The 21,953-nt window shown below is 44.1% G+C and overlaps 1 protein-coding gene across 1 annotated transcript in view; it reads left to right on the plus strand.

Annotated features, from left to right (window-relative positions):
• Positions 1–1,045: 1,045 nt before the first annotated feature.
• Positions 1,046–21,953, plus strand: part of Sqor (sulfide quinone oxidoreductase) — a 39,686-nt gene continuing 18,778 nt past the window's right edge. The window contains exons 1-2 of the mRNA XM_028878742.2: positions 1,046–1,153; positions 18,875–19,125. Of these exons, the coding sequence (XP_028734575.1) occupies positions 18,892–19,125 (234 nt within the window). The 5' untranslated portion in view covers positions 1,046–1,153; positions 18,875–18,891. The remainder of the gene's footprint in view (positions 1,154–18,874; positions 19,126–21,953) is intronic.

Genomic DNA, 21,953 nt, shown 5'->3' on the forward strand with positions numbered 1-21,953 from the left:
TGTAGAGTTTTATTTTTGGTCAAACATTTCGGCTACAATTGCTGGCATTTAGGAGGCAGGAAGCAGAGATGCCAGCCTCTCGTGCTGGGTGCAGTACCATACCACAGTGAACGGTCTGTGCCCAGGCCTGAACAATTTTCTGATGCCTTATTCCTTGCCTAACTTTCAAGTATGTGAAACATTTTATTGGTAAACTAAGTTCAGTTTTAGATAAGATTATGGCAAGCATTAAGGAATTTTACATAGTCTTAATACACTGTTACCAGCAATAGATCTGTCAGTAAAAGACAGATTATATTTTGTTTTGTTTCCTGGTTCTTTACCTGGAAATGGTTACGGCAGAAAGTCACGGAGGAGGCAGACTGCAGGTGCAAGTGTCATGGTGTTACCATTAAACCCACAGTCTGCATTTGTAGTCATGTGACCAGCTGATCTTACCATAGATCCTTCAGAGTGAAGACAGAAAGTTTGAAACAAGGGACTCAAAAACTATTAAAACGTACAAAACCAAACAAGTGTAAAAGAAACATAGTTACGTTTTATTTATTTATTTATTTTTTTAAGCTAGTGGCATTTGCATATTCTCTGAAGTTTTTAAAGCTGAGACGGTGGCAACGTTAGGGACGGTATTTGCTTTAATAAATACAGAAGGCCACGGGCTCTAGCTTGCAAACCTTAGAACAGTCCTCCCTAGAAGGGGCGGAACCGTGACCCATTGGACGACAAGAGTACAATTCCCCATGATCAGCAGGTTCCCGAGGAAGGTCACCGCGCGGCTCTGAGTGGCAGTGGCCTTGTCTGCACTACCGGCGTGGGAAAAGCGTCTGGGCTGCGTGGGAACAGTCGCGCGGCACGGAGCACGGTTGTGGCCAGGGAGCAAGGGCCACCCAGGTCTCCGGTGACAGTGCCTGCTCCAGGGTGCTTGCTCCTTAAGCGGTTCAGGACTGGGCAACGCCCGGGGCGGCCTTTCCTGGGCGTGAGTGTGTGTGTGTATGGGGGGGGTGTGTGTGACTGTCCCCGCTCCCGTCCTCCGTCCCCGCCCCGCCCCCCCCCCCCCCCCCGCAGCCGGGCGGGGCCCCAGGGAAGCCAGAGCTCCAGCGCCACTGAAGTTTCTGCTGCGCCAGCGCTGGGGCCCACGGTGTCGCTCAGCCCGGTAAGACGCATCCCACAGAGCTCTGGCCCTTGGCCCTGGGACGCTGTCACCCCTCACAGCCCGCTCGCTGTCTCTGCTCAGTCGCTGCGCTCCCGGCCGCCCCTCTTCCTTCCCAACCCCTGACACCCACCGCTTCCAGCACACGGATCTGGGACTCTAGAGCTTTCTCGGGAGTGGCCGAGCCTCAGCAATGCGGAGAGGGTGGCCATGGCACCCTCCCCACCCACACCGCCAGGACCTGTGGTCTTAGTGCGTGGGAATTTCAGGAGCGTTAGTTCCACTTGTTGGTTGTCACTCAGCTCCGCGCGTTGCCTGCAGAGGTTGAGATTGAGCCCGGTGCAGTCAGAGAGTCGCGGGGGATGGGGGGTGGCGGGGAGGGTGCCCGGGAAGCTGGGAGTCAGCGGAGGAGCACAGGCTGGCCTGATTGGCAACTGGTGTAAAGTAGGGAAAGGCTCTTCGGTGGGACCTTTTCTATCTTTCCTTTACTTACCCGAGGAGTTCCACCCCAGCTTCTAGGGCTCACGGACTCCAGCGAGTTTGCGCAGGGTTCTGTAGACGCAGGATTCTGACCCATTATTGTGTCAGGTTTGGGCAGTTTTGAGTTTGGGGGGAAACGAAGGGACTCTTAGAAGAGTTTTCCTTTCTTCTTTAAAACTTTATTATTTTATGTCATGTGTATGTGGCTGTTTCGCGTGCATGTATGTCTGTGCAACAGGTGTGTGCCTAATACCCATCAGACCCCTGGAACTGGAGTTATAGATGGCTGCGAGCTGTCATCTGGGTGCTAGGAATAGAACCCCAGTCATCTAGAAGGAAGTCCTCTGTAAGAGCTCCTAACCACTGAGCCACCTCGGCAGCCCCTCTCAAAAAGCACACAATTAAAGGAAGACTATGATGAAAGAAAACAGCTGCTAAAATATTAGAAGAATACCACGTAATGTATGTTTTTAAAAGCAAAGAACTGCTACAATTTTGAAATACTAGGGAACATAGAATTCAAGACATAGGCACACCCTGTAGTGTAAGAAAATACTTTTTAAAAGGTCATAATGCTGCTGGTATTGCTGTGCCTGACTGCCTACACAAAACTCGAAGAAAATGTTAAATTTCAAGCAGACGGCAGTGAAGGTAAAGATTTTTCCTTCATTCAGATGAATGGGACCCAATCTATCTAGATACCCTGTTAGTAGAAAGGGTTTTGCCTTACCAGTTAGGCAACTTGGTTTCTGGGGTTTAACATTTCCTTTAACTACCATTGTGTCCTCTATTCTGGGCTTCTTTGGACATCTGCTTCACCTAAGGAGGAGAAAAAAGCCCCCCCCCCACCCCACAAAGCAAGCCTAACACCTCCCCACACTTGAAAAGCACCCAAACTGAACTTGATGTGGAGGGATGCACTACTGACCATTTTTAGATCTCATCTGTTTCTCTTCCCAGTATTGGCCATCGCCCTGTGTCCCCTGATCTGGTACCTCAAAGGTTTGCTGGATGACTTGGACAGGGTGGCTTGTTATGCCATCAGGGAGACAGCTGGAGGCTAGGGAAACGACTGTTTAAGATGAATTACTTCTTTTGAACTTGGCGGGGCAACTCCATAAACACACGGGGACTTGGGAGTACAAAATGCCAGTAAGGGCTCTTGGGTCTGTTGTGGGTCTGGCCCACCAGGAAAAAGATACCATCTTGATAGGAAAGTAGGATTCCAGAAGTTTCTTTTGCCCATGTGTAGGCTTGTCAATCAGATGTGTTGTAATACAGGAAATGTCTTGTAAATAATGGAGACAGAACCTGTGACAAAGCATTTCTAGATGAACATTTCCCTCTTTTTATTTTCACCCTGCCTCTCAACCATCACAAAACTTTTTGACTCTGGAGATTTGGTAAATAGGAGAATGGTGGGCAATTTACTAAAAGCTACCCAGACTAGGCCTAAAGCCAACTAAACCTCCAGTATAGACAGTGAGAGCTTTCCGTGGGAGTGTTGGTCCTGTAATCTGTCTGTGCTTCTGTGCGCATGTGAGCATGTGAATGACACTTGAGATGGATGAAGCCCACCCTATTCTTCAGCTGTCTAAATTTGGATTATCATGAGATTTTCCCAGTCCCTCAAATCTACGCTTATTTTAAATAATAGAGAGAGAAAAGCCTTCAAGTTCAAGAGAATTCACCTTAAAGGCCTTTCTGAGCTCAAAGTGACATACCCCTGGTCCTATAGCCTCCATTTTCTTGCTTATAAAATGGGGTCTACAATTCTCTCTACAGTGATTGCTATGAGAAATTGCATAAAGTATATGTTACAATATCTTCCACACAGCAAACTTTCCACAAATGATGCCCTCCCCCATGCATTTCTTATGCCTTGGATCATGCACTTAACCATAGCTGCTTCCCAGAGAATAATGGTACAGAAATGGGACATTGGCTTTCTATTCTGATTATGTTGCAGGCCTAAGTATTTGACCTTGCCATTCTTTGCCCCAGATATTTAATCTGAGGAATCAATAGACAAATAGCCCCAATGGATATCTGCTGTGAACTCTCACCTCTTCTTTCTCCTCGATGAGAAGGTAATGCAGTTTTAGGAAGTAAGAGGCCTTTAATCCATATAGCCCAGTCCTTTGTCCTGGTGTGAAGAAAGCATGTCCCACAATGGTTAAAGATGGGCCTTATCTGGTACAATCTGAAATGTGAATCTGAGTGTCCTGACTCATGGCATGCCCTCAGATAAAGCTTCCTAGTGAATGGGTAACTGTGCCATCAGGTCAGACATAGGAGAGATGTGAGCTGTTAGGGAACCTGACACACCTGTGCCTGTGTGTATCTCATTGTGTCCTGACTATTAAAGGATCGAATTCAGTGTCTAGGTTCAAACAACAGATATATAACTCGTAATTAAAGAGTCTTTTCTCATTGAGAACCCACACACTGGATTCTGGATAATGGCAAGCCAAAGTAATTGACCAGTCTGTTTACAGCGACACTCCACCCTTCATAACTTTCTTTCATGTACCTTTGAATCCCAGTGTACTTTGGCCTGATGAGTAATTTTATTGTGATCATTTTAATGATTCAGGAAGCCAGGTGTGGTGGCTTAAATACCTATAAATCCCAACATTTGGGATATGGAGGCCAAAGGATTAGGAGTTCAAGGTTATCTGCACTTATGTATGTTCAAGGTTATCCTTCTCTTGGAGTCTTTCCTGGGCTACATGGCAGCCTGCATCTCAACCATGCATCCATCCATGCATCCATGCATCCATGCATGCATCCATCCATCCACCCAAAGAAACAAATACCAGATTCAGGAAGTCTGGGCCTAAGCTGACCCTCGCTGTGTGACCCGGTTAATTCACTGGAGACCTCCCTTTCCAGAGGGTCTGTGGCTAGGCCCACACGGATTTGTGCAGACCTTACACGAAACCTGCCTAGAGGCCTGCCATGCACAATGTAGCAGAGAATAGGAGTCACAGGGAGTCATTTGTTTTTATCTATAGTGCATTAGACCCTGAGGAATCAAGTTCCCCTGGCAATGAAAAAATGGAAGCAAACAGAAAACAAGGCTTGTTTATGTTTTGTGTGCTCCATTCAAAATCCTTAACTTTCAGTTCATTGATGTGCAGTTTCCTTTTTTGAAGGCAAAATATTTCCTTTATGTAAATATAAATTTTGTTTTTTGCTTGGTGAAATAATCAGCTTTATCATTATATATATATATATATATATATATATATATATATATATATATATATCAAAGCACTTAAGCTTGGAGGGAATTTCTCAGCAGCAAAGGGAATCCTGTCTTCATTATGAAGTCTTCATTGGTAATTTTTTCATTACTCTTTTTATTTTAGAGATTATAATTACATCATTTCCCTCTTCCCTTTCCTCCCTCAAGCCTTTCTGTATACCCCCCAATTAATTTTTATTAATTGTTGTTATATGCATATATTCCTAAATATAACCTGCTCAGCCAGTATAGTGTTACTTGTCTGTATGTGTTCAAGGCTGACCATTTGGTGTTGGATAAACAACTTGCATGCTCTTCCCTGGGAAACAATGTTTCTTCCACTCTCAGCATTCCTTAGTTGCCTAAGGTTCTTCGTGCAGGGTTGAGGCCCTGCGGGCTTTTCCCCATCCACTTTGGCATGTCTGCTGGTGTCGTCTTGTTCAGCTCATGTTTAGGCAGTCAGGTTGGTGAGACTTCATGTGTGTAGCTTCTGATTCGACTAGGAGACACAATCTCACTGCAGACTCCCCGATCCTCTGGCTCTTACAATCTTTGTGCCCCCTTCTGAAATGTTCTCCCAGCCTTAGGTGCAGGCATGTTTTATAGATGTATTCATTGGGACTGGGCTCCATAACTCGGCATTTTGATTGGTTGTGATTTTCTTTAGGGGTCTCCATCTGTTGCAAAGAAAAGGTTCTTTGGTTAGGGTGGCAGACTACACTTATCTGTGGGTATTTGGACACATATTCAGATTATTAGGTATTATGTTGGTTTAGTAAAGTAGTGGTTGTAGGTTCTCTTTGAAGATCCATGACTTCACTACCCCAGAGTAGTTGACTAAGTTTCCAGTACCAGGCATAGTTTCCCTCTTCTTGAGTGGGTCTTAAATCCAATTAGAGAGCTGATGATTATCACCCATGTATGTGTGCCACTACTCTATCCTTATTAGGGTTATTCTGCCTGGCTGCTGGTTGTTGTTCTGGTTCATAACTGGGTAGGACTGTTGCTACCTTTTCAAAGACAATTCTTACAGTGCTCCCTGGAGAGTTAAGAAACCATTGTGGCTGCAAACCTTATGAAGAGCCGTGTGCAATTGTTCCTGTTTCTTGGACAGCTTAGTCCTGGTCCACAACTGCAGCTCTTGCTTCACAGCTTAATATTTAAGCAATGCTTGGATTGACTGGGCCCCACATAGAGTCCTCTCACGCAGGGCTGAGTGAATATTGCTTCATTTCCTTTATTTGTTAACAGTATAGTAATCCAATTCCTGAATGTACAGGCAGGCAGGGCCAGCCCCGCATTACTCAAGAGGAGGCGAGCCAAAAGCAGGGGCGAGGCCTGTGTGATCCCTTCTGTTTTCAAGGGGCATAGTTTTCATCTCACATCATGCTTCGGACCTTTGCTTCTCTCTGAGTAATCTCATAGGGTTGCTTTTGTCTTCTTCATTACATCCAACCGAACAAGTAGGTATAATGTCATGGTCGAGATTCTTCCTTCTTTATCACCCATAACTAGTTGATTTCCTCCCAAATGTCTCACTTGCACTTTAATTCTTTCCTGTGCCTGAGCCCCAGCTTTTGCTGGTGCCCGAAACAGCCACCCAGTGGATTATCATATTCCTGGGCTTTGCTCTGGAAGCAAAACAGGTTCTCATCGATTCTTTTCTGTGCCTAGCACAATGCCTGGCATGGAGCGAACACTTGAAAATGCTGAAGTTACCTAAAGTACTCCAATTCATTCTCCCAGCTTCTCTGTCTAAATTTCATTCCATTAAGAACTTCCAAGGCTCTCACTGCCATTAGCAGGGCACAGAAGCTGAAATCCAAGCTAGGGTAGAGCAGGTAACTTACATGACTCACCCAGGCTGGGTGGGGCAGTGAACTGGAACCTTTTGTAGGGTGGAGATGGCCCCACTGACTATATAGTTCGAACCAAGTGTTTCCATGTGTGAATGTTGAATGTGGGCTTCCTGTTGTCAGTAAGACCATAGGGTCATTTTTAGGTGATATCTCTAAAATTTTCTATGTTGGGAAGTAATTCAGAATTTAGGAAAACATTATAAGCTGAACAAAACAAGCTCAACTATAGGCCTGGGATTTGGTTGCTGCTTTATGAATGCTGGATTGTTGACAGTGGTTCTGGGTTAAGCTTTTGTATTAGTCAGGGTCTCTGTAGTAGCAGAGCTTCTAGAATGAATCTCTCTTTCAATATATTTAGAAAGGAGATTTATTAGAAGTACTTCCAGGCTGTGGTCCAACTAATTCAACAATGATTGGCTGTGAGTGGAAAGTCCAAGAATCCAGAAGTTGTTCAGTCCAGGAGGCTGGATGTCTCAGCTGGTCTTCAGTAGATGATGGAACCCCAAAGAAGTAGTCTCTAATGCCAGTGAAGGAATGGACTTGCCAGCAAGGCAAGAGCAAGCAGGCAAAGAGCAAAACTTCCTTCTTCCATGTCCTTATATAGGCCTCCAGCAGAAGGTGTGTCTTCTTGCCTTGAGATGAGGATCAAAGGTGTGAGTCTTCCTACCTCATAGGTCCAGAGACTGGAAGTGGATTCACCCACTTCAAACCAAGCAAAAATAATCTCTCAGGTGTGCCCTCCACTTCTAGATTGTAGTTCATTCCAGATGTTGACAACCAAGAATAGCTGTCACAGTTTTCAATCCTAAATGTCAGAAACATAGGCCTGTCCAGTTTCTCTTCTCAATGCACATCTCCCCAGTGCTTCCCTCTTTTTCATCTACAGCTAGGTGATCCCCATTCCAACCTCAACTGTGCAAAACTAGCTCCAGCAGGCCCTTGACATAGCCTTCCCGTTCTGTGTATATAGTTCTTTTCTCCTGTGCTTCTTTGTTTACTCTCAGAGGACCTTTTCACTTCTCACTACCTACTCATTCTGTTTTAACTGATTATTTATTTGAATTTCAGGCCCTTATCACGCACACTCATCAAATGCAGTAGACTTGTAATAGACTTACAGGACTGTAGCTGGGTTTATTGTTCCCTCTGATTAATTTAAGCCCTGTCTGATATGGAAATATACTTAGTAAAAGTACTCACCCATGATCTCATTTCTTGTAGCAAATATTTCTGAGATCCTTCATTGTAACAAGTGTGTTATTTCCTGGGACTAAAACCATCAGTATACCACATCAGGCTAACAGAGCTTATGTGAAGTGGAAGACAGTCTGTATCAGCTCCCCTCTTCCTCCCCCAGGACTGTGTCCTCCTGAAAAATGCTTGCCCTGTTTCACCTTCCTTGTACTGGAGTCTTATTATCTATGCCATCCTTCTTGGGACTCGCTTGTGGGCACTTCATTTTTTGCTGACATTTTGATGCATCTCTTCTCTCCAGAGACAGACAACCTTCTTTGCGATTTCCAATTCCAGCTTTATGTTCCTGTCTGTCACTACTGGCATTATGGAGTATCTGGGCTCTTCTTGCCATTCCCTGGGGTGCTCTGGATGGTTAGGTAGACAGTCAGAAAATCTGTGCCTTCTACCAAGAGAGTAACATCAAGCTTTTCAGCTGTGTCCTTAGGAACAGTTGTCAGGAAATGCTGTATCTTTACTTTTGAGCACATCTCCTCTATACTAGTAGAAAAAGTAATGAGATTAGCTTCCAAAAAAATCTAGGATTGTATTCTATCTTAGACTTAACTGGGGTATCATTTAGCTTCCTTTGAAGCATAGCATCAATGTCTGTAAATAGGAATAACATTACCCACCTCTTATTGATTTGTTTTGGAGATAATATGATATATGTATTAGTTTCCTGAAGCTGCTATAACCAACTACAGCCTTTTTAGGGATACACATACCCCTGTCCCCTCATCCCTACCCCCCCATTTTGTGGTCCTGACAGTTGAATTCCAGGTCTGTGCATGCTAGGCCATTGCTGTACCAATCAGCTATGGTCCCTACTCCAAAACAGAATTTATTATCTTACAACAGTCTACTCCAAAGTTCCAGTATAGATCTCACTAGGCTAAAATCAAGGTTCTAGTAGGGCCTTGTACTTTCTGGAAATTCTACAGGAGATTCTGTTTTCTTGTCTTTTCTGGTTTAAGTTGTCAACATCCTTGGTTAATTATCCTCACTCTCCATCTTCAAAGCCAGTTACTTTTCATCTTTATGACCAGTTTTCCATGATCATAGCTCCCTTACTGCTGGGAAAGTCTCTCCATTTTTAAAGGATTTAGAGAGTTAGGGTATGCTCACCTGGCTAAATCAGAGTTTCTCTTGGTGGTGATTTAGGTGTTTTCCAAGATGAACTATGCTTTTCTCTGTCATTGTTATGCCTGCATCATGAGCCCCCCAGAGACCACCAGGGGTCTGAGTTCATATGCAAAAGCAAAGAGCCTTTATTGCAAGCTCGAGCTTGGGCTCTCAGTCCATTCCAACACAACAGCTGGATCAGGGAGAGCCTTGGGCTCAGTTGAGGCAGGATTTTTAAGGAGTAAAGGATGGGGGAGATAGGGGAATTCCAGATTTAGATGGGGGTTGAACTCTTGATTGGACAGGAGTGAGGCAACAGAAGTCTTATCAAACAGTGATTGGTACTGGCATTGCTGCAAGGAAATTGGCAATCTATATACAGATTATGTAAGCTATTCTTAATGCTCTAGAGCATTTAGTACTTGTTTGTCTCAATTCTGATTAGCCCCCTGCAGGGTACAGTTTGTGGCTTTTCCTGGTTATTGTAATGATGAGGCCTAGTCCCAATATTATTAATCTGCAGCCTGTTGTGGCTGCACTAATATTAAATTAGGCCTCTTCACCATTTTCTGAGTCTTCACTAGATTTTCAAGACAATGTATGGCATTTCTATCATGCTTTGAACAGTGTGATGGCTATTCTTGGTTGCCAATTTGACTATATCTGGAATAAACTATAATCCAGAAATGGAGGGCACACTTGTGATCTGAATCTTGAGGGAAGAAGACAATGTGCCTTTTTGATCCAGAACTTGAGGCTAGAAGACACACCTTTAATCTGGGTCACATATTTGCCTGGAAGCCTATGTAAGGACAATGGAAGAAGGAAGGGTTCGTTCTTTGCCTGCTTTCCCTCACTCTGTCAGCACATCCATCCCTTCTTCAGGATCCTAGCATATGCAGAAAACCAGCTGAGACACCCAGCTTCATGGGACTGAGCAACTACTAGATGCTTGGACTTCCCAATCACAACTAGCCATTGTTGGATTGCATCCTGTAAGTCATTTCAATAAATTCCCACTTATTTTCTTTAAGATCCTGTTAGCACCTCCCTTTAGCTGGACCCAACCGGAAGCCAGGAACAAGAAAGACTGAAGGATGGGGCTTGGGATGGAGGGTGAGAGGTGAATGTTGGGGAGGTGGTGTGGTTATAGATACTTATAGGATAAGTAGCAAAAAGGTCTAAAATCATTGATATTTGTTTTGAGTCATGTCTTTTGTTAAGAAAGTTTCTATCTTGCTAAGAATGACATAAATTCTTACTTAAATGTTCTTCCAGGATGATTATGGCTTACTTTCAATACTTAGAAATTAAATCAAACTGTCTAACATTAACAAAAGAAAGCCTTTCCCCAAAGTTGGGTCCACCTTCTTCCTGGCCTGTATTACCAGCAGCTGCCAAGCTCTCCTGTTCGCTCAGCATCTGAAGTTGATAAATTGGGAGTGGGGCCAGGACTAGAATGAGGAAAACATTTTTCCGTCAGCCCAGATCCTTCCTAGCTGCTCAATGGGAACATTCTTGACTTGCAGAGCAAGCATGACTACGCATATTTCATGTAATTCTATTTTTCATCAAGATAATCTTAGACATTTAGCCAAGCAAAATGTGACTTGACATGTCTACTTTTATGCAGGGAATGGATCCTGTAAGTTAAAATATTGATTATATTTCCTGTTTTCCACTTTTGAAAATTCAGCTGTTGCCTGATTAAGATGAGCTGAGGATGGGTAAGAAGCTGAATTTGCCCATAATCTTACACCATGCAGAGAACTCAGTCCTTAAACACCTTCAAAGAACACACCTGGCTGGTGTGTCAAGGTTAAATGGATCAAAGAGACGTGAAGATTTTCCTTGGTGAAGAAGACACTGCCTAGTTAAGTTCGATAGTGTGGATGGTAGAGGGTGACAAGGGAAAGCAACACCAGGTGGCATATTCTTCCAGATTAATTATTGCATCAAAAAGTCAAACTGTAGCTATGTTATGGAGCCGCAAAAATTTGGCCCAATCACCCATGTAATTACAACATTTTTCAGCAGTACGTAATTAAATTGCTTTTTAAATGCCACCTGACAGTTCCACACGTCTATAAGGAGAAGAAGCCTAACAAAATTTTGTTCAACATGTAAAATCTTCCATCTGACCGAGCAGTTGGCACACGCATTTTAATGTAGGTATATTAAAATGCACCCAGAATTTGTTTTTATCAAGTATGGCAAGCACCGTAGATCATGAGGTGACTGCCGTGAAGGAAGACATTTTTACTCACAGTTATCAAGAGGCCAGAGGCACGGCATGCCATTTAGGGCCCTGTGGGGAAGCACCTGGGCTTTGCCAGAGGGCAGAACTGGGTGAGGAAAAGCATGAGCTAAAGTCAAAAGCCTATGTTATGAGGCAGGCAGAAAGGCTAAAGAGGTCAGGACTGGCCATTGTGATTATGTCCATGCACCTGGGTGCAAAGGCTGCTTCTGGTGGCCTGGTTTCTGGTGCCAAGGTGCTTATATGAATATGGTTGCCCCATGGAATGTAAAAGCCAGGCAGACACGGTGGCATCGACTCCATGTTCTGAATTAATGTCTTACAAGTTATGCTGGCAGGCCAGATCTTCACTGTCTCCAGAAGTTAGCTGGGCCTTGAAGAGGAACTAGTAGGTCTCAAAATGTCAATTTATCATAAACACAGAAAAAATACTGTAGCTAATGCTACAGGACTCAGAATATCTTCAGGAAGGGGAAGCAGCCAGTTGCCCTGTTTGTACTGTGTCTGTTACCATGAATGTCCCCTCCTGTGTTCCCTGCAGTACTTCAGGGTCAGGTGGGGTTGTATGAGGGAGCCACAACGTTTGTGAGGCAGTTCTGGGCACTTCCTTAGAACTCCTGTAGTGCTAACCCAGGGTCAGCAGCAATCCTTCTTGAGATTTTCCCCGGATTATGTCGTCTTCTTTTCCTTCAGATGTGGTGGCCGTCAGTTTTATTTGTTGACTTTACTGGGCCATGTCAACTTTACATGAGGCGTCTAGACATGTGGTCAAAACTGAATTCTGCGTGTGACTGTGGAGGAGGTATTTATGGATGAAATGTACAGTTGACTTGGTAACTAGATAAGGCAGATTGCCCTTGCTTGTGCGAGAGGCGCTCATTCCACACGAAAGGCTGACCCTCCTACGGACAGGACAGGATCCATGCTGCCTGAGTGTTCCTTGCAGGAACACTGTTCTGCCTGTTTTGCTGAAACACTGGCTTTCCCTGCTTTCTGGATGAGCCCTTGGGTCAGAACGTCATCATAGGCTGGAGGTCGACTAGGTCTCTGGCTGGCTGGGAAAGCCTGGCCATTTTTATGGGGCTGAAGCATTGGTCTTTGGCACAACCATGCCCATGTCAAACAGTGCACATTTGCTCAGGACTTTACTTGATCCCTACAAAAAGTCAATGTATGCTCTAGCACCGCCCAATTGACTTAAAATTCTTAACTCATGGGCCTTCTTGTTTTGTCCTCACTCCCATCAGTTCCTGTCTACTGTAGTATTTCCAAGGGAAATCCAGGCCACTTCACCTGTAATAACTTCAGTACTATTTCTAAGAGACAGGGATGCTTAGAAATTATATCAACCTTGTTATTGCACATTGGCCCAACATCTAAAGCTTAAATTTTCTTCTTTTCAATGTACTTAGTAAGTTAAACTTCCATATCACATCAGTATTTGGAATACAATCCAGCTACTTTCTATGAAAATGAAATTCTGCCAGTGGGCACTTTTCCCCTGAATGATTGAAGAGTCAGTTTGAATGAAATCTTGTCGACTAATGAGTGATATGACTACCTTTGTTTTGTGTTTCTGTAATAGGATACATGAGGTGAGGTAGTCTATAAAGAACAGCTTCATTTCTTAAAGTTCTGGAATCTGGAAGTACAAGGTCTGGGGTGCTAAATATGGAGAGGGCCTTCTTACTTTACTGTGCAGCAGGCATTGTGTGGGATGAGAGACCCAGAGAAGGCACACCCGATTCTATAACAGCCTCACCTCCCATGTGATGGACCTTTCATCATCTAAACACCTATTGGAGGTCTTGCCTCTCAGCTCTGTTGGACTGGATATTAAGTTTTTAACACTTGAATTTGGGGGGCCATATTTCTATACTCACACAGAAGTGGCTTTCGGCAAATTCTCTTATTGATCTCCAACCCTCAATTTTCTCATTAGAAAACTGTTTACAGTGCTGTGAAGCAGCGTAAGATCAGCCAGTATATACAAATACCACTGCTCAATGAACAGTTACTATTTTCATAAGCATTTCTCCATGGTTTCCTACTTAATTCTGTCTTGAGGAAATAATTTAGTTGAGAGATGTCAATAGCTAGTGCGAGCTTTAGGACTGATGCAATTATGTTCTAAATCCTCCACACCTGGATACTACATCAAGCCTAGTTGTTTTGTGCAGTTGAGGATCTTGTGCCTCAGAATCTGGAACTCAAGTGTTGTAGAACCTGAACTCACAGGGATCCCAGCCACACAGCAGTTCAGAGTAGGTTTAGTGCAGGTCTTTGTGGGTAGCAAGAGCTGCTTGCTCTTGTTTTCATGTTCCATTTGGAAGTGTTCAGCAAGGGTGAACAGCTAAGGCTGTTCAGCTAAGGTTGTGCTTTATTGAAGCTCAAGACAACATGGATCAGCCCAGAAGGCTTGAGAAGTTACTCTGAGCCACACAATAAAAAATATATATTTTTTTTCTCAACAGCTGAAAGAGCCAAGGGTTGACTCCAAGCTTGAAGAGTTGGTGGATCTTACATCAAGAATCCTGTAGATAATACTTGTTGAGATGCTAGCTCTGTTTAACTCGGCTAGGCATCCTGGCTGCTCACAGCCAAGTGGGAGGTGTGTCCAATGACGTAAGACTAAGGACCTTTGGACACAGGCAGTCTAATGCTTATTTAGGAAGGGCCAACTGTGAAAAGGTTGCCAGAAAGTGATGTAAGTAGAGATGTCCAGGAAGCTGTTGACCCCTCAGCCAGCAGGGGTTTTATTGTGTCCATGTGTCTATTTCCACCTTTTGAAGGAGGCACTCAATTGATTTAGGACCAGCCCGGGGAATTTTTATCTAGCTTAAAAGCATGGTATCATTTAATTGTAAACTATATTGAATGTGCCACTTGCAAATGAAAGTGAAGTTAGTCTTATTTATTGATTTGTTAAAGTGTGTGTTTCACTGTGTAAGGATGCAGAGGTGAAGTGGCTGCTTCATTCTGTAACAGCGATGGTTGAAACACTTCTTAGACTGCTGAGCACACAGGCCTCGGGCTGTTTTCTGGGGAGACTGAGAAGTTGTGTTAGATTTATGCTCGGTTCTTACTTTGTTATCAAGGGCTTTCCATTTCCCCTCTGCTGACCTCAGGGTCAGGTCTGGCTTGCCTTTCTTCCTCTTTCCTGCCTCCTAGTTGAGCCTGTGTGGCTGTCACTTCCATGACTTGTCTGATGTTCTGGTTGTTGCTTTAGATCTGGTTTAGGTCAATGCCTGTTGGCTCCTTGGTGTTTCCTGACCCGGCTTCTAACACCAAATATCTCTTTTTTTCTCACCAACACCATTCTATTCTTTGATAACAATAGAGTATTTTAAAAATTCAACTAAATATTTATATTAACACTAAGAGTTCCAGGCTCAACCTTACAGACCATCTTCACTTTGGATTCCCCGACAAATGATGGCCCAGATGACCCACATGCTTGCCCAGTTGATACAAGTTCAGAACTTCCTGTGATCACCCTGCAGGTTTGATAATTATCTAGAATGTTTCAAGGAACCCAGGAAACCACTTCCCTGGCATCTACTGGTTTATTACAAGGACGCCTGAATGGCAGGTAGTGGCAACACAGCACTTTCCTACTTTCCCTGCATGTGCCACTGTCCCAGGTCCTCTGTGTTTGTGACCCCGGGGAAGTTCTTAGACGCTTATTCAGGATTTCTACTAGAACCCACTCTCCAGCCCCACAGCTCCTCCTTCTTTCTTGTGGGTCAGAGGTGGGGCTCAAAGTCTGAACCCTATAATTGTAATAATGTTTGCCATTTCTGGTAACCAGTCCCACGTTGAGTCTAGGGGTCCTACCCTGAATCACTCCAATCACACAAAATCATAAAATATTAAGGTTGCAGAAGCTTTGAGCTAAAAGTCACACATGTATGCATGCACACACATGCATGCACACATGTATATACGCACTAGCATACTATAGTTCTAAAATGAGATCTTAAATATCATGCTTATGAATTTTTCTACTGTCTTCTTCCTGGTCTTTGACATTGTTCCAGGCCTTATCTTCTTCGTTCACAATGCTGGGTTCTCCGATCTGATGCTACATGGCTAGAATAAAAAGGATGTGGAGGTTTCAAGTGATTTAGGGCATGAGACATTTCTCTAATACATTTGTGGTTTTGGAACTGTGTATTCTAAAGTAGAATATGGGCTTTTACAGCTGGGTCACTCTGCTGTTCATTAATGAAGTAGAAAAAAACCAGCTTGGAAGGCATTTCACTTAGCTGTGCTGAGCCCAGAAATGGACTCTTGGTAAACACTGAAATTAAAATGGAAAAAAGCTTTCTTGGCTGAGTGAGGGAAACATTTGTGCAAGTTTCAAAAGAATTGAGGTCAAATAACTCAAACCAGAGTGGCTGCAAACCAGAAACTTAGCTCTGCCTTCTTTTGTGTTGCCTTAAAATAATAGGAGCAAACGAAATGAAACAAAACTCTTCCCATGGACCTAAGCTGTAGTGTGAGAACAATGGAAAACTGTTTTCTCCTTTCTGAAAATTTATGAAAAATAATCTTTTTTCCCCCATTTAACATTATCATGCAGACATTATTTTGTTGTTTCTGTTTGTCAGTTTTCCATCCCTGTGACAAAAAATCTGAGCTAATGTGATGGAGGACCGGTTCCCTTTGGCTCATGCTCTAGGGGTCTCTGTCCATTGTCAATTGGCCTCACTGCATTAGGCCTGTGCTGAGGCAGAGCATCCTGTGTGGTGGAGGACTGTTCACCTCATGGTGGCTAGGAAGCAGAGAGACAGGGGTCTGTGTGGAGGACATAGAGATCAGGGTCCCAAGGTCCTCTTCATGGCCATGCCTTCTGTTAGCTAATTTCCTCCAACTAGGTCTCACCTCCTGAGCTACCACCACTTGCCAACAGTGCCAATAGGTTGAAGACCAAGCTTTAATACCTGGGGCACTAGGGACATTAAAGATCTAACAGGTATATGCAACATGCATCCCAGGGGCCACATGCATCTCAGGATAGCTGTGAATGTGGCCCAACCTATTCACAGATGACAACCACATATCACAATGTCAAAAAGTTGGATATTCCTAGCAAACCCTGGCAGCGCCGATATATATATATATATACTTGTCCTGAAGACCATAGATATAGGATAATATAGTGATTTGAGGTAGAAGTTCTGATGCTAGACCAGCCTGCCACCCTTGGGCTGGACAACTTGGAGAGAGTCACAGAAATACTATCTGCCTCACTTTGGTCACCTATAAATTAGGGCGATAATGGTGGTCCACTCGCAAGTTCAGTGATGATGAAAAAGATGTCACCAATGTCATGTATTTTCGTTGAAATGGATATTTTATTGTCAAATATGTATTTAGTAGAATATTTATAAAATACTGAAAACCAGAAAAAAGTCACAATCATCCATTATTTTAAAACCCAGAGAAAGTACTTATTCAATGTAACATTTTGACTATTTTTTTCTTTTTAAAATATTTTCCTCTTACTTGGTTGGAATAGCAAACATATTACATCATAGCTTATTAAATATGATTATTTCCCCCAATCGAGCATTTGATATATATTCTTTGTACACGTTAAGATTGTAAAAGATCTCATGAGTCATTGTTGTAATCATATTTTACCCAACATTTCCTCAATATTTGACATTCAGAACACTCTCTGTCTCCACATAAAACTGAAGTGATCAGAGATTAACATCCACAGAAACAGTCAAGGGCCAGGCCTGCCCCTGGCCTGAGTGGAGTCTGCCGCTGTTTGTCCAAGGGTGTTATCAGTATTGGTCTATAAACTGTGACCAGACGGCTGGCCGTGTTGTGAAAAGTGTGCTAGTGACATCTTTGTAATGCTTTTTTCTTCTCCCGTGTTAGCAGATACCTCCTTATGTTCGATCCCAAGAAACAGAAGGCAGGGTGGAGGGGCCACAGGGGTTATTCTCTAGAGCAGGTGTATTGCTTATAGACTGGAGGCAATAATGTATGGGCCCACCCCATTTTCTGTGGGCCTCTGATTTGGAAGTTTGAGGGATATTTGGCTTTACCAAAGCTCTGCAACTGAGTTAATACTGATTAAAACTGACATCAGCTTCCACCCCATCCTTCCCTCCTCCAGGGTTTTCCTTTCTTCCCACCTCTTGGCTCAGGGTTCTCTACACCCCCATCTCCCGCTACCCTGCCCCACGCAACCTTCTCCTTTTTAGTCTGTGGATGTGGTATAATGACGTCATCTCCATTCAGAAGTTAGTGATGTTAGCGGCTGGGAATCTTACTCCTCGTGGAGTGTTTATATCTGAATAAAGGCTTCCTGGGCCCTGGCTGAACCCACAAGGCTGAAACTGATATGGTACTCAAAAGTATGGACCCTTAAGTCACACGAGTCAGTGGTGTCCTCCATGCAAGGCCAGGGCTATGCATGGAGAGCATAAGGCCAGCTCTTGAAAAACCTCACTGTTCTCTCTTCTGAGGAACTGACTGCCCAGAGTGGATGCTCACCCTCTTAAGGGGAAGAGCTTCTCTGAGAGAATCTTTAGGAGGAATTGTTTGTGAAGTTGATACAATAAAAGACCATTCGCATTAGGGTCAGAATCTTTATGTAAACTACAACTTTATGATGCCAGGCAGGGCTCCTTTTATGGCTTGTATTAATCATCTGCTTGAAATTGCTCAAAGTACTGAAGGACTTTGCTTGCACAGCTTATGAGTTTGATTTAACTGTGTTTCCCTGGGGAAGCAGAGCCAGGGACCTCTTGCCTGCGGGCTGAAGCCCTGACAGCCATGATCAGAAGGAACTCTGAGTGGCAGAAAGTCAGACTCTTGTCTCTTGCTCTTTGGCAAGGTCACAGGTGATCCTTGTGGCAAGGACCATTACATGTCGCTAGTCGGAGACCTGCATGTCCACTTTACTGGGCTTAAAAGCTAAAGAAACATTTAGATGTGCCTGAGAGAATGGAAGACAGCTGGAGAGAAGCAGATGGTACCTAGATGGACAAGGATGGGTAGAGACAAATGATTAGTGAGATTCTAAAGGGGGAGCGGGGCTGGAGAGGTGGCTCAGCGCTTTAAGTGCACCTCCTGCTTTTGTAGAGGACAGAGTTCAGTTCCCATCGCCCATATAACAGCTCATATCCACCAATAAAAAAACTGGCGAGATGACACAACAGCTAAAGGTGCTTGCTACTCAGACTGATGACCCAAGTTGATCTCAGGACCCACATGGTGGAAGGAGAGAACCCATATGGGCACACATATGTGCACAAATAAAACATAAAAGGGCAGGAATATGTCCTTCAAACAGTCCTAGATGGCCTGACAGGAGGGAAGGGAAGGGAATGCTTAGCTCAACCCATGGTTCTCAGGATGCTGGCTTCCCGGAAGGAAGATAGACTTCAGCAAAGGCAGTAGATACCAAATAGAGCTGATCTGATGCCAGCCTCCCCTTCCTCAGGTCATAGAGTGATCTTTCCTTGGTGCTCATAGTCTCCTCTGCTTCCTTTTAGCTTGATCTAGCCTGGTGATGGCCCCACTGGTTGCTACTGTATCCAGTCCACGTGCCCGGCTCTTTGCCTATTTCCTTAGGCTGGGCACTCAGCAGGCTGTACCTCTCCAGCTGCACACAGGCGCCTGCTGCACAGCCAAGAACCACTATGAGGTGCTGGTGCTGGGTGGGGGCAGTGGGGGAATCACCATGGCCACTCGTATGAAGAGGAAAGTGGGAGCAGAGAATGTGGCCATTGTTGAACCCAGCGAGGTAAGTGTCCCTTGGCATTTGTGAGAGCAGGTATGTGTATGTGTTAGACTGTGTGGGCGCATGGCTTTTATGTTTTATGGTTAATGCTTTTCCTGGGCATAAAAAAGGAGGTTTGGGGAGGGAAAGAATATGATCAGAATATGTTGTATGAAAACAATTCTTTTAAAATAATAATAAAAATGCATTGGGAGAAAGTGGAGGGTGCTTGAGCATGAGGCAAAACCTCGAAGCCTTTTGTGCCTCTTCAGTTCTGGCTCATTAGGGCTGCCACAGCAAATTACTGCAACATGCCTGGTTAAAACTGCAAAGACATGTTCTCTCACATTTTTTGAGGCTACTAGTCCCAAACTATTGACCGGGTCATACTCCCTCTGAAGGTTGAATGTGGGACAGCAAAGGACTTGCTCTGCTTCCCCTCCCAGGTTCTGGAAGTTAGGGGCAATCCTTGTCAAGCCACGTTTGCAATGGCATCTGCCTTCTTGGTCCTTGTCTTTACATGATATCCTTTGGGTGCCTCTGTGTTGTGCAAATTTTAACCTTGGGGTAGGCCTGGGTTAGGAAAAGTATACCCCATTCCCATAAAGTCCCAACAATAAACCAAATTTGACTGCAGAAACCAATGGGTTTCCTAGGGTTACTTACAGAGCACGGGGAAGGGGTTTTGGGCAGTAGAACAGGTGATCCTGAAGCAGTCTCCCTGGAAGGTCTGCATTCATCATGGATGACGACTGACACATGGCTGTGTATTATTGAGCCCTTCCCTAGTCCTTACATACCTGTATACTCTAACCTCTTCCTGGAATCCCCATGGACACATGCAATTAGGGCAGAGTTGTATACACTGGTTGGGTAGGTGGCAGGATACTCAGTTGAGAGTTCCACAACATGCCCCCTCCATCCCCTTATTCTATGAAGGAGTGTCAACAATCAACAAACCCAGTTGTGACGGTCTTGCTGACATCCTGAAGATGGTGGCAGTATGGCTCCGAGGATTATCCTGTACAACATTGTCACTAGGTGTCCATAAAACCTTCTTACAAGGACACAATTTAAAGGATCTATGGTGCCCCTTATTCAAGTATGACCTCATCTTAACATGACCAAATCTGCTTTCAAATTTAGTCACCATCAGCTGAACTGGGCTTTGAATATCAACATACATCTTTTAGGAGACTTTAGATTCAACTCATGATAGCCTCCCACTCCAACCTTTTGTCCAGAGGAAAATCAGCAGGCAGCACCCTTTCCCATGTCTGTGCTTTCCCGGAGGAGGGGAGATGACATGGGCAAGAAGACCCCAGCGAAGCTGTCCAGGGGCTTAAGAAAGTTGGGTTGAAGGCGCCTATCAATGTCATGGGGAGAGCAGATGCTTGGTCTGAGGTGGGAGACCAAGTGAAACACTGCTCCCTGAAAACAGTTTAAGATTACAGAAGCTTCAGAGAAACAGTCAAGACTTTTGGTGGTCTGCCTAATGTTTCCCCAAGGAGGAGCTAAGTATGGGCCAGCTGGGATATGTACCCATGGTAGAAGAAAGCCAAGTGGGCCCAGTGCCTGTACTGAGGCGGGTGGGTAGGACAAGAAAGACATGTTCCTGTTTTGTCAGTGAATGAGACTTCCCTAGGACACGATACAGCCATTTTAACCCAGGAAGACCACCTCAGATGACAGTGGTCTGAGAGCTGTATCAGGTGGCTTCTTCTCTGGTGCATACTGTATTGTGGCTGACCCCCAGTGCGTCTCCCACCGGTACTTTTTGTTTTCTAATGTGTATAGCTTTTCTGGGAACTGAGCAGTCATTTCTCCCACTAAAATTCTCACCAGGTCTGACCCTGCTTAGCTTTGACGATCAGACAGGATCAGGCGTCTTTTTTGATGGATTGGCTGTAGGCTGGACAGTCATCTCTGTCCTGTCCTATGAGAAAGCACTCACGAGACCTTTCTTGAACGAGCTGGTCATGCTAAGGTTTTGGATGCCTGCTGTGCCTGATTGCTGGAGCTGATGTTTGTAGACTGAAGAAACCCTTGAGCTGGTGTTTTTGTTCCACTTTCTGCTCAAGATGAACTCAAAATTGATGAGCCCTCACAGCCGGAGGTCTCTGTCCTCCTCTGGTAGGATCACAACCATTATGAGCTTAGGGAGATGACAAACTATTCTTCTATCCCCTTTACCACCCTCTGAATACTAGACTGCTCTGGCCAGTCAAACTGGCCAAAAAGGCAGAGCATTTTGGCAATATGGAGAGATTTTGGTTTCTTGATCTACCCAAATGAGTGAACTCTTGCAGCCTATTAAATTAACCTGCCCTTTGCCCCAAGCCCAGAAGTCTTATAATTAATGTAGATTAAGAATAGGCTGTCTGAAGCAAGAGTGCTGTAGAAGATTCTGAGAATTTATTTGTGTTTAGCTTTGTGAAGAAGAGTATGGCACCTATTGGATTTGGGTGTAGAACCCCAGAGAAAGGAAAAGACAGATGAACAGAAGCACCCACAGTCTTTTGTGGAAAAATAGTTTGAAGTTAGAGAGGTTTTGATGACCTCCAGAAATGCTAGTGAGCTTTCTAGACTTGCCATAATTTTCACATTCTTTGAAGGAACCATGTATTGCTTCTTGACTTAATTTTTCTTACTATCTATACACGTAAGTTATGCACATAAATAGATATATATGGTCTGTCTGTATTTCATATATGTAATACATACATAATAAACCAAGTCAACATTTAGCAATAAGAAATTGTGGTTAACCCAGTAGTCATTAATGAAAACTTACCATTTTTTGTTGGTCTTGGATGTGCTCTTGGTTGGTGATCTTTCAGAGTTAATGTACT

This window comes from Peromyscus leucopus, chromosome 4, assembly GCF_004664715.2.
Source record: "Peromyscus leucopus breed LL Stock chromosome 4, UCI_PerLeu_2.1, whole genome shotgun sequence".
In the NCBI taxonomy this organism is placed as follows: Eukaryota; Metazoa; Chordata; class Mammalia; order Rodentia; family Cricetidae; genus Peromyscus; species Peromyscus leucopus.